The sequence below is a fragment of the Periplaneta americana genome, chromosome 16 (assembly GCF_040183065.1).
Source record: "Periplaneta americana isolate PAMFEO1 chromosome 16, P.americana_PAMFEO1_priV1, whole genome shotgun sequence".
Lineage (NCBI taxonomy): Eukaryota > Metazoa > Arthropoda > Insecta > Blattodea > Blattidae > Periplaneta > Periplaneta americana.
This window is the reverse complement of record NC_091132.1, coordinates 75987621-76001101: the sequence shown is the minus strand read 5'-3', so window position 1 is coordinate 76001101 and position 13481 is coordinate 75987621. Positions and strand designations below refer to the sequence as shown.

General features: G+C 36.2%; 1 protein-coding gene across 2 annotated transcripts in view; it reads right to left on the bottom strand.

The window, feature by feature from the left end:
• The window catches only part of LOC138716477 (T-cell immunomodulatory protein), a 52345-nt gene that overhangs the window by 8945 nt on the left and 29919 nt on the right, over window positions 1-13481 (bottom strand). For both annotated transcript variants that reach the window (XM_069849604.1, XM_069849605.1), the window contains exons 6-13: window positions 12124-12333; window positions 10853-11119; window positions 8675-8867; window positions 7120-7269; window positions 5265-5421; window positions 2872-3019; window positions 2616-2728; window positions 1146-1284 (exon numbers count right to left, since the gene is read on the bottom strand). In XM_069849604.1, coding sequence (XP_069705705.1) covers window positions 1146-1284; window positions 2616-2728; window positions 2872-3019; window positions 5265-5421; window positions 7120-7269; window positions 8675-8867; window positions 10853-11119; window positions 12124-12333 — 1377 coding nt within the window. The remainder of the gene's footprint in view (window positions 1-1145; window positions 1285-2615; window positions 2729-2871; window positions 3020-5264; window positions 5422-7119; window positions 7270-8674; window positions 8868-10852; window positions 11120-12123; window positions 12334-13481) is intronic.

Sequence of the window (13481 nt, the reverse complement as noted above, 5' to 3'; positions counted from 1 at the left end):
TTAGCGCAGTTTATAACATGAACTTCGGATTTTTTTTTCCATAACAAGTGTCTAATTTCAGCCCGTGCAGCAAAACTACGTATCTGTTTGGAAATTTTTTTTTTTGTCAACTGATGAAATTAATTAATTAATTATCCGTTGTCTTATTTCCATATAGCCTATGTATTCCATATTTTTTCACTTTGATACTAATTAACTGATTTATCATATGGAAATTTTCAAAATAACAGCTACAAATGTTGTTCTGGTATAATACTAGCATTTTGCCTTTTGTCATAGATTATTTGGAGTTATCAAGCAATCAGCAATTCATTCCCTTCTACCTACATACCAACAACAAACAAAAGGCGAACCCTATATAGGTAAATTGTCCTTATGTAGAAGACTGTCTTTCAGTGATTGCTTATAAATCTGAAACACTCACTCCTCATCACTGGTAAAACAGTTTTCAATTGGAGATATAGTTATACAAATAATGATTTCTCCAACAAAAACGAATATTGGCAGACACAGTCTATACCATTTTATTTATCTCTTTACCTTATGCAGGAAGCAACACATTATTATTATTATTATTATTATTATTATTATTATTATTATTATTATTATTATTATTATTATAGCTCATTTCGAGTAAATCGCCATTGTGTGTTATTTTTTTTAAATAAAAGTCATCAATTTCTGATTAAAAATTACTATATTTCATGTGCATAATTCCCTGATGAATGACTAAGTAAGAACAAAATCAGCCCAACATTTTAGGAGAAATCACTGTACACAGACAGATAAATAGGCAGACAATATGCTGAAAAATATTTTTTTTTTTTTGGTATCAGCGATTCTGAAAACTTGCATTTTCGTAAAAATCTAGAAATCGACATTTTGCAACTACAATAATTTCTAGCACAAGAAGATATAGACAACATTAAGATATATAGATCATATGCGGAGACAAAGAGGAAGACAGAAAATAGGAAAGATTGGAGAATGCTGAGTTTGCAGAGTAAGACCTGCCCTTGGGCAGAAAACTATGAATGAATGAATAAATTATAATCATACATTGTATAAGAAAGTAAAGTAAAACAAAAATACCTATTTCTATTGCAAACACACGCAATAACAGTAACATTAAACACATGCTGTACCTGAACTGGCGTGAGCAACTGTATGGCACAGCTGGCATATCCAGAAAGGAACTTCTGCGCAAGGAAGTAATGAGAAGCAGCATCGAGGCAAGGAATGCCCAGAAGGACATCTTGCTTCAGTAGGATCCTCAAGCCTATTGTTCTGTGAAGAAGAGTCAAGGAAGCAAAGAAAATAGGCATAAATAGCTAACAGCAGTTTTAGACCCAACTTCAATTACTGCCTGACGTCAAAAATAGCACTATTTAGTGTACTCCTAAGTTATTTTCTTTTTAATTTGTGCCCTAAATAAATTTGCTGTTTAAGTAATGGTAGTTCGTAAGAATTAACGTTTTAATTTAAAATAAGTTGTGTAATGACTGTAGAAAGGTCAGTTTATGTTATCATCAATTTTATTATAATGTTCAAAAGGGAAGTTAAAATTATTTATTTCTGTGGACCTAACTATTGCACGAAAGTCAAAAACTGTTTACTTTGTTATTCGTATCTTTTTTTTAGAAGATAATGTTACGAGTTACATAGAAATATAAATATTTTTGTCCTTAGTCCAAGCATTTTACAGTTATTTATACGTAATTTGTAGTGATATTTACGATATGTACTATCCTTCCCATCCCTTCGCACTGGATGCTCTCCACTCCTACATCAAACAGGTATGAGGCGCGTCCATAAAGTAACTTTCCTACTCATCCCACAGCTAGCAAACCATATGTTGCGTGAAGCGACTGCGTGTACGTGATAGAGTAATGTCCTGGCATAGCGCATGCGTTAGCGGAACTTCCCGAGTGCTCTCAGTAGCTTCGTTGCTTTGGTTGAAGATGGACGCTCCTATTCCAGCTCCCGCAGCGTGTGAAGTGCGCAATGATGAAGCTTTTGAATGCACAGGGCATAGCGCCAATTGAAATTTATCGTCAGCTGTGCCAGGTCTATGGGCCTAACGTCATGAGCAAGCAGATGGTGCGTTGCTGCTGTAGACAATTTTCAGCAGGACGCCAAAATGTGCATAACGAGGAGCACAGTGGGAAGCCAACCATCATCACAGACGACCTTGTGGAGCAACGCACCATCTGCTTGCTCATGACATTAGCCCCCATAGACCTGGCACAGCTGACAATAAATTTCAATCAGTGCTATGCCCTGTGCATTCAAAAACTTTATCATTGATCGCACTTCACAAACGGTGGGAGCTGGAATAGGAACGTCCATCTTCAACCAATGAAATGAAGCTACTGAGAGCACTCGGGAAGTTCCGCTAGCGCATGCGCCATGTCGGGACATTATTCTATCATGTACACGCAGTCACTTTGCGCAACATATGGTTTGCTAGCTGTGGGACGAATTGGAAAGTTACTTTATGGATGCGCCTCGTATCAGCGGTAGCATTACTGTGCTCGCAACTTTCTACACATGCACAGAAGTCTGATAAGATTAGTATACAGCATTCCTGAGAAATGCTGAAGTGAATATTAAAGGATATCTTGTCCACAGATGGAGCACCAGTCTCTTTCGGGAAGTGACGGATATTTTTCAGCAAGACAGAGCACAGCTTTCACTGCAGTTTTCGTAGGGCTATTTGTAGTAGTTTCTGTAAAAAGACATTATGACACAAAGAATTATAATAGTCAATCAGATGAAGGAAAGTAATAACTGTCACAGTAAATAGTACTAAATGCTCCTTAACAAAGTTCATGTATTCAATAGATTACAAACTTAAATTTAGTTACCCACCTGTATCCACTTTCCGCAACCAGAATAGCATGAGACCCAAACTCTGTTGTTCCTCACTTGTCAGTGACTCCCGCTGCAATAGTTCTGTGGCCCGTGAACACAAAGCACGGTTCATAATGAGCTGCTCTATTTTGGTAATTCGGTCCTTCTGTTGCACAACAATAGAATTTGAAAATTTAGCACATATTCTGAAGTAAAAGAGACAAACAGTGTCCAGAAGAAAATTAAAAATCCATTAAAAAAATTTAACAAACTTCTCTTCCATATCATATTTTTTCTAGACCTATGATTACAGAATTTCTCACAAATTATATATGGTCCTCCATATATGATGCTCCCCTCATACCACAAATTCAGTAGCATTTTCTGTTACACATCTCACATAATTACTGTGAAATTGGCCGTGTTTCTACAGAATGTCCGAGAACTCCCGTACCCCTTTGTTATACAGAGAGCACAATGTTACATTTGGTTCTACAGTGTTATTTCATCATCATCATCATCATCATCATCGTCGTCGTCCTATTAAGTATAAGGCCCAAGGCCCGTTATGGTCTCAGTGAGTCATTCTCAGTCCACCTTTTTTTTGGGCAGCCTAAAGATCTCTTCCCTTGGGGACGGTATTGAAGCATGGCTTTTGGAAGTCTATTACGATTCATTCATTGGACATGATTTTTCCACTGTAACTGGTACTTCTTTATAAACTGTGAGACTGGTTGTAATTGAAGTTCTTGCATGATATCCTCATTTCTTTCACGGTCCAAGCGACTATATCCTAGTGTTGCTGTCATAAATTTCATTTCATAAGCCGTTATTCTGCTGATATCCATACTTATCATTGTCCATGCTTCACTTCCCGTAACATACTACAGGTCTAGCTAAGGTTTTATACAAACATAACCTGTAATCATATGAATAGAAGTGAAATCATATGCATAATATTGTTTGATATACGCTTTTAAGGTTAAGTAAATCTCAAAATAGTTTTAATGTTACTGGATTAAAATTGTTCAATACACTTAATGACAGTGTGAAAAGATTGAATATCACTGTTTTTAAGCATAAGTTATACTGGGTGAACAGTATAGAGCAGAACAGGTTTCATGGCTCTTAGCCGGCTGGCCAGTTTGCTATGCACAGGGAGGCGTGTGACAGGAAGTCCGCAGTAAATATACACTACGGTTTGTCACGGATTTGAGTCCCCCACCTCTGTGCATATAGCCGGCCAGCCGGGTAAAAGCCATGAAACCTGTTCTGCTCTATACTGTTGCAATAAACATTGTCCTATATAACAAATAAAACACATTATACATTAAAATATAAAACAATTGATTAAAATTTTACTATTTTGAATTAAAAATATCCATTTATTATTATAAAATGGATTATATACATTACAATATAAAACTACTGATTAAAATTTTACTATTTTGAATTCAAAATAGTAAAATTTTAATCAATTGTTTTATATTGTTATATAGGACAATGTTTATTGCAATTTTGATAATTGCTTAATGACTGAAATATAAACTAACACATTCTTGTTAAAATTGTGATGCTCAAAAACAGTTGGACACGCACCTAAACCAAAAAATGATTTAAAAAATTATATCACACACATGCACACATGCTCACTCACAGAAATGTAGAGTGCTTCACAAAATATGTTGGGCTTTTTTAGTGAAAACTACACGTGATATCTATACAGGATTCATGGAAACTAATACAAGTAAGTATTTAATGCCTGTTATTATGAAACATAAGTGATAGATTATTTTTGTAATGTACTGTGTTAACTACTGAAAATTATGATGGCACTATAGTCAGGCACTATAGTCAACAATTAACATAGTACATAATTAAAAGTTGTTAATTTTAAGTTGTAACGTACCGTATAATCATTATTAATATACAAGTATTAAAAGTATGTAAATCAAGAATGAACCTTATTTTTTTTAAGAGAATAGGAACAATCTTTCATTGTTTGGTACACTCTTTTACCACTTGTATAACCAGTGATTAACAATAACTTCTTACTGTGTTAATATTATAAAAATAACTGGCTGACTAGTTTCGAAGTGGTATTCTTCATTGTCGGAAGGCAATAGAACAAATAGAAGGATGTAAGAAATGTAAACAATCGCACTTCCCTTGATATCAACCTTTAATTATGATAAAATTTCAAGTTACTGAATATCGAGACCCAACAGGTAAACAATAATCTTTCACAAATTATAGAGCATCATTAAATAAACAGTTTAATTTTCAATTGGACTTTCATACATCCTTATATAATTGTTATAATATAACCAACATAATGAAAGGTTTGTTTAAATCTGCTTTAAAATGTATTCGAAAATAGCTTATTGTAAGCAGAATAATCTATCACTCACCAGGTCAACAGATTTCACATAGTACTCCTCTGTAAAGTCTTGTATCATTGCAAACTTGCAGAGCCAGGAGAGGACCTTCAGCTTACATGTGCTCAAGTTGTCAAGCTGATCAGAGTTCTGAAGTATTTCCAGTCCCCTGAAAGGCACTCCCCTCAATCTGCAACATACATTTGCAACAGTAGTAATTGTCATGGTGGGGTTGTTGGTAGCTGTGGTTAAGACTGTAACAGTGACAATGGTGGTGGTGGTGGCAGTGGCAGCATTGAAATACAAAGTGGGTAAGATATAACAGGGTTATTTTACACAGTGTCCCAAAAACACTAGCCACGGCACGGATCGAGGGAAAGAACTGAGGTCCCGGAACGGAGAGAGCGGAAGTAAGGAAGCATCTGGAAGCAGATTGTTGTGGAGGTCTAGAAGCTTCGCGACGCAGAACATTCTAGATGTTCGTGGTATATAAATAACACCGTGAGTTGCTGACGAGAGTCAGTTAGTCTTCACTCAGCCTTCAAGTCTTGGACAGCAGCAACGTATCTGGAGGGCCTGAGTCGACATGCAGTGAACTTGAGTGAGTCCATAACTGTGGCAGTACCCAGGAGAGTGCAACGTATCCGGAGGTCCTGAGTTCGACGTGCAGTGAACTTGAGTGGGTCTGTAACCGTGGCAGCATCCAGGCGAGCGCAGTGTATCCGGAAGTCCTGAGTTTGATGTGCAGTGAACTTGAGTGAGTCCGTAACTGTGGAAGTACCGAGGCGAGTGCAACATATCCGGAGGTTCTGAGTTCGACGTGCAGTGAACTTGAGTGGGTCCGTAACCGTGGCAGCATCCAGGCGAGCGCGGCGTATCCGGAAGTCCTGAGTTTGATGTGCAGTGAACTTGAGTGAGTCCATAACTGTGGCAGTACCGAGGCGAGTGCAACGTATCCGGAGGTCCTGAGTTCGACGTGCAGTGAACTTGAGTGGGTCCGTAACCGTGGCAGCATCCAGGCGAGCGCGGCGTATCCGGAAGTCCTGAGTTTGATGTGCAGTGAACTTGAGTGAGTCCGTAACTGTGGCAATACCGAGGCGAGTGCAACGTATCCGGAGGTCCTGAGTTCGACGTGCAGTGAACTTGAGTGGGTCCGTAACCGTGGCAGCATCCAGGCGAGCGCGGTGTATCTGAAAGTCCTGAGTTTGATGTGCAGTGAACTTGAGTGAGTCCGTAACTGTGGCAGTACCGAGGCGAGTGCAACGTATCCGGAGGTCCTGAGTTCGACGTGCAGTGAACTTGAGTTGGTCCGTAACCATGGCAGCATCCAGGCGAGCACGGCATATCCGGAAGTCCTGAGTTTGACGTGCAATGAACTTGAGTGAGTCCGTAAATGTGGCAGTACCCAGGTGAGTGCAACGTATCCGGAGGTCCTGAGATCGACGTGCAGTGAACTTGAGTGGGTCTGTAACTGTGGCAGTGTCCAGACGAGTGCGGCGTATCTGCAAGATCTGAGTTCGATGAGCAGTGAGCTAGAAGAACTAGCTAAGGCAAACGAACTGTGAACTGAGAACTGACAGTTTTGTTCGGCACATAGTGCTTGTGAACATTAGTTGAAATTAGGAGTACATTGTTGTTCTTCTCAATAATACCCATGTATTGTCATTGTCACTCTGTGGAGTCCAATAACGACTACTGTGTTGCTGTGTTGAGTGGAATACCCATTATTGTGGGGTGAATTATTAAGTAGAAATAAAAGTCACACTGTTGACAGGTGTGGTGGTCAAAAGTAGAATAAAAGTTACAATATCATGATATATTTCACTATCTAAATTAATTATTTACACAAATAATGGATTACCAATAATAAATAATGTCACTCACATACCTTGCAAGTTCTAGGTAATCCCAGTTCTCCTGGAGTGACTGTAGTGAATTTCCAAGCAACACATCATATGGATCATTCAGCTCATACTGATCAAAGATTGTGAGCTGTGCTGGTTCACGTTGGATCAGATGGTCAAACAATAAACACAGACTGTAAGAAGACATATCTCTTAATATAATGAAGTTGATATCATCCCTAAGATAAGGAAAAACCAAAACTACAACCTACAGATTTCCTTGACAGAATAATAAATAATATTCATAACATGATAAATAAGCAATGGACAGAAGATTGGTTAAATAGACAAACAGGAAAAGCACTATGCAAAATTTCGAAACAACCCAACAATATTAAAATGTAGTGATATTCCCAGGTAGATACAAACTTTTGTTGCATGGTACAATTGGACATCTTGTTATGGAAGCTTACCTGCATCTCTTTAAATTATCAAAGTCGCCACTAAAATGTTTAACAGAAGAAGAAACAATAGAACACATCCTACTTCACTGTAATAACACCAACCATAAACTGCAGGAAATAATGAAAAACCACTCACTACATGAAATTCTCATCAATCCACAGCTCTGGAAAATTGCATATTTAATTTACAGTGGACATCATGTAATAAGCTTATAGCTGGACACACATATTAAGAAGTAAGATAATGGTGAATAATAATACATGTACACATGAACGGGTTACATCAGCTTCTTGTCTATGTGAATGACGTGAATATGTTAGGAGAAAGTCCACAAATGATTAGGGAAAACACGGAAATTTTAATTGAAGCAAGTAAAGCAATAGGTTTGGAAGTAAACCCCGAAAAGACGAAGTATATGATTATATCTCGTGACCAGAATATTGTACGAAATGGAAATATAAAAATTGGAAATTTATCCTTTGAAGAGGTGGAAAAATTCAAATATCTTGGAGCAATAATAATAAATGTAAGTGACACTTGGGAGGAAATTAAATGTAGAATAAATATGGGAAATGTGTGTTATTATTCCGTTGAGAAGCTTTTGTCATCTAGTGTGCTGTCAAAAAATCTGAAAGTTAGAATTTATAAAACAGTTATATTACCAGTTGTTCTTTATGGTTGTGAAGCTTGGACTCTCACTTTGAGAGAGGAACAGAGGTTAAGAGTGTTTGAGAATAAGGTTCTTAGGAAAATATTTGGGGCTAAAAAAGATGAAGTTACAGGAGAATGGAGAAAGTTACACAATGCAGAACTGCACGCATTGTATTTTTCACCTGACATAATTAGGAACATTAAACTCAGATGTTTGAGATGGGCAGGGCATGTAGCACATATAAGCGAATCCAGAAATGCATATAGAGAGTTAGTTGGGAGACCAGAGAGAAAAAGACCTTTGGGGAGGCCGAGACGTAGATGGGAGGATAATATTAAAATGGATTTGAGGGAGGTGGGATATGATGATAGAGAGTGGATTAATCTTGCACAAGATAGGGACCGATGGCAGGCTTATGTGAGGGCGGCAATGAACCTGCGGGTTCCTTAAAAGCCATTTGTAAGTAAGTTGTAAGTACACACCTGGTCACCATGCAGAAGATGGCCCTGTTGGGTGATGCAGCTAGGCCATAGTATGCAGAGTGAGGCACCTTGACGGAGTTGAGTAGTTGCACTTCTAACCTTAATTCTTTTCCCGATCTCACTACATGTAGCAACCTGATGAAACCACCATGTGTCAATACTAAAATATCCTGAGTCTTCAACATTACAAGTCCTGCAAAAACACAACAATCATAAGATCAATGACAGGCTGTCTCTCCTCTCATCATTTCTGTTACTATCACCCCTTTCCATGTTTCAAAAACAGTTCTTTACTAAATCCTCTAAGAGTAGGTGATAAAGGGAATTCTTTAGGCTTAAATTTTTAATCATTACAACGATGATCAAATTTTGGAGAAACTCCGATGGAATAATCAAAACATAATAACTGTTTTAATTACTTGGTTTTCACGTTTTATAATTCATTTTTCACTTAGTATCGACCTCTTAAAGATGTTTTTTCCCAATATTTCATTTGCCCTCTTTCATACTTTTGTTGACTGATGTCAGCATTTTATGCAAGTAGTTATTACAATAAAACTCTACCTGCTTCAAGGGCATACAATCTTTTTTTTGCATCGCACTATAGTCCATGGTAGGCCTTCGCCTCCTCTATGGCTCCCGCTATGACATTACCGGCTACCTGCAAATTCCTTTCAATGACAGTCTCTGTTTAATGTATATAGAACATGAATTTTTAAATAATTTACATTTTTGCTAAATGTCTTTGTAAATAAGTTGCTTATTAAAAATGTCTTGTTATAAAAATAATAACAAGGACTACAGAACTCCGCTCAGTGACATTTTAATTCACAAGTGCTGTGCAGAAGAGTTTTTAATGTTCATTAACTTAATATTCACAAAACTTCAAGCTCTGTACTAAATTCACTATTCTGTTTAATAACTTCTATTCATACTTTTAAGACTATATATGATAAATAATCTGGTATTTGGTTAAATTACGATATAGATAAGTTTCAATATATAATGTCTGTATATCTTAGATTGGTTAAGTCACACTATTTAATGGTATAACATAGATAGTTATTATTTTTAGGATTTTTCTAACTCTAACCCTAACATACTTTTGTAAAAATAGAGTTTCCCCATAAACACAAAAGAAGTAAATTAAAATCATCAGTACCAGTTGCAGAAGACACAGTCCTGCAGTATATATTGACTACACCCCAACTCTGGCTACTAGCAACAGGCATCTATAATGAACACTGATCAAAATACCGCTCATTTCTCAAGAAAAACAAACACTGAATAGACTACAGTCGACTTCATGTTGTCAGCAAACAGCTGGATACATTAAGAAGATTGATTTAATAAATGGAAATTCAATATAATATTACTCCATATAACATAAAAATTATAAAACACATTTAATTCAGGCAGAAACCATACTTCTTAATGACTGTCACTGATGGTTATAGCCAGTAAGGGAAGTGAGATGGTATGCACCGGTATGGAATACCGCCACTGGTTTCTATGGCTAGAAAACATACCATTAGTGAAAAATGACATACCATCATGAAAAAATGTGATCTGTAAAAATTTGTTTATACATTTCTTCACAACAAAGTGTACTATCTGTTTGCTTCGTAAATCTAAACCACAGCCTTCTAGAACTGTATTCAACATGTATTTAGACACGTTTATTTGATAAATCAAATCTTGGAATGCTTACAAACATAGAAAGCTGTGGTCTGTAGCATGTGGTGTTCATTGTTGCCAATGTAGTGAATATCATTTTTGTTGTTGTTGCACTTTTTATTAATAATTAAGTAAGGCACTTTGAAGCTTTAACATTATTTTAAATATTAAGTCTCCATGGACATTGCAAAATAATTTAGCAAATAACTGAAGTAACTTGAAAATATTTTAGTAAGAAATTTAATGTGTTGCGTAAGCTTCAAAGATTCGCGTTACTGACTGTATGAAACAACTTATTGTATATATCATGCATGTATATGTTATAAGGAAGGGAGTATGCCTTTTTTAAATCGAGGTATGCCAGGGGAAAAATCTTGGGGTAGCATACCACCTCTGGTTTTTTCCCACTTCCCTCACTGGTTATAACCAAGCTCAACTGTATGTATCAAAATTATACAACAAACACATAGCATGCATTTCTCAATATTAATGGTGACTCACCTGTGACAGCCAGGTTGCCCACAAGGTGAGAACAATTTTCCACAACCATTCCATCTGCATTCAGTGCAACTGCAACTACAAAACTACCTTTTGCAGCAATGACAGTCACTGTGTTGTCATCGTGTAGTGATGTAAGAAGTTGGGAAACCTGAATACGGTCAGCATGAGGCCACACCTCTGTTGAAGATGCACATTGAAGTTGATCTTCGATCATGGACATCGAGAATAATTTTATGACTCCTCTCACATCCCCCACAAAGAGACATCCTAAATGTCAAGAAGAAGAAATCACGCTTAATTCGCATTATATATTGAGCACTGGATGTGAAACTCAAATGATTATTTATGCCATCCTAGCATTACTACATCGAATATCGTTCATAATCGCCTTATTATAGCATAAAAATAATGACATACTCGCTATATGACGTAATACCAGAATGTTTGGATCGGGATTCATGCAGCTCATCTGAATATCTTCTACGTGCCATGTAACAAGAAATTAAATGTTGGACAGAAGGTAATGTATCACTTATTTCCAATCCTCAACAATTTTGTATCACTTTTGTAATATTTGCATTTTTAATCAAATGAAGGAGCATTTGTAACATAACCTGCAAGAATTTCCTTTGAATTATTGATAAAGTCTGAAAAAAATAAAATAAAATAAAAAATTTGATCTTTTAGGACTTCTTTTGCTTACTATAAGTAATAAGGGAATTTCCATGTACCTGCAGTTGAAATGACTCATAGATACTGAATATAAAAAAAATTCGTACAATAGCTTAGGAGAAAACATCACACACAGACAGACAGACAGACAACCAGATGGTATGACAAAGCCACTTACTTGCTCTCAAGGACACCGGTACTGAAAACATGTATTTCCATGATAATACTGAACTAGTGACCGTTAGTCCTTTAAGAAAGAATTACTCAGAATCATAAATATACACAGAAATACATCATAATCCACAGTTAATTCCCGCTTTACCACGCAAATCGTCTGTAGCTGCATTTAGATTGGCAACAGGCCATGACTGTTTGGCCAAGCATCTGCATAGAATTGGAATATATCAGTCCCCTAACTGCTCATTGTGCAACTCAAACCAAGAAATGGATTCAGAACACCTCAAAATCTGTGCTTCAGTGGCTGACCATGACAATATCTTTGAAAAATATTGGAGTGCAAGAGGTGAAATGACTTTATTGTCAAACACCTGGCATCAGAAAACAACAACATTTATAACTTTCTTACTTTTTCACAGTACCTGCCTTTTCACTGATATGTTGCCAATGCAAAGTGGTAACCCGGTATAAATTTGTTGTGAAGTGAAGCATTATGCGAGGATTAATATCCTTCTTTCTAATGGCAGGAAGAGCATCAATCCGCCACACAACAATGTCTCCATTTTGGAAACCAACTAGCAAGTAACTAAACTGCTTCTTGCCATCATCCATAATGTTGCTCCATGTGATGGCTAAAAAAAGAAACAAAAATTCTCGTTCTTGCAATTCGTCTTTAATATAGACCTATCTTGTTATTGCAACATGTCATTAGAGGTTGTACATTTTCGCTAACTGTAACATATTAAAGTTTAAGGATTTAAAAAAATATTTATGAGAATTATTTTCTGCAGTTGCATCACTGCTGCTTCATATCAAGGAGAGATCACTTTGAAGGTGGACATACATAATGAGGCATAACTATGTTTTCAGTATTCACATTAGTTGTAGTACATGAAATTATCAACTCAACTACTTAAACTATTAGTGCAACCACAAAAATTTCTAACTAAAGCTCTACAAGATATTTTTTTCATTTATTACACTTTTGTAATTTATATTAATATTATCAGCAAGGTCGTCCCAATTTATATTAATGTTATCAGCAAGGCCATCTTAGAAAAGGATGAAAGACCAATTCTTAGATGACGGTTATGATCTAACTTCATGAGCCTCATGTGTTAAGGAGAAAAAACAGAAGGAGAGGGGGAAAGAGAGGCAGAGGGAAGAGGAGAACGATGAAGAAGTACTTATAAGAAGAAGAAGAAGGTACTAACAGTATCACCAATTCTTCCACCACATCATTAAAATGTTAAATATTTTCTTTACTTAAGAGGGTTAGGTACAGCTTACAGCAGTAATATTTTTCGAAATATTCAACAATTTTTTTCCTCCATTACTGTATCTTGTACAATAATGAAAATTGGTAGGTGTAAAAGACTATTTTAAAAAATTATATATATATATATATATTTTTTTTTTTTTCAAAATTCAAAATGGTGGCAGTTTACTATGCAGTGATGAAGTGTTTCCCTCATAACTCATAAACTTGTTAACTTTTTCATGTACTCTCTTTTTATTTCATTTCTGAAACTCATGTTTACAATATCATGCTCTTTCAACTACATTCCTTAATAAATAATATTTTTTTATTTTGTGTTAGAAGAAAATACTGATATTTGACCATTTTTTAAATGAATTAATTTTTTATCGGACAATCTATCAAAGGTAGAGAAGCGATCTTGCATCATATTGTAGATATGACATGCATAAATACACACAAAAAATTTCATCACAGAATGTTGGATAGTTTTTGAGTTATGTGGAAAACGCTTCGGCACAA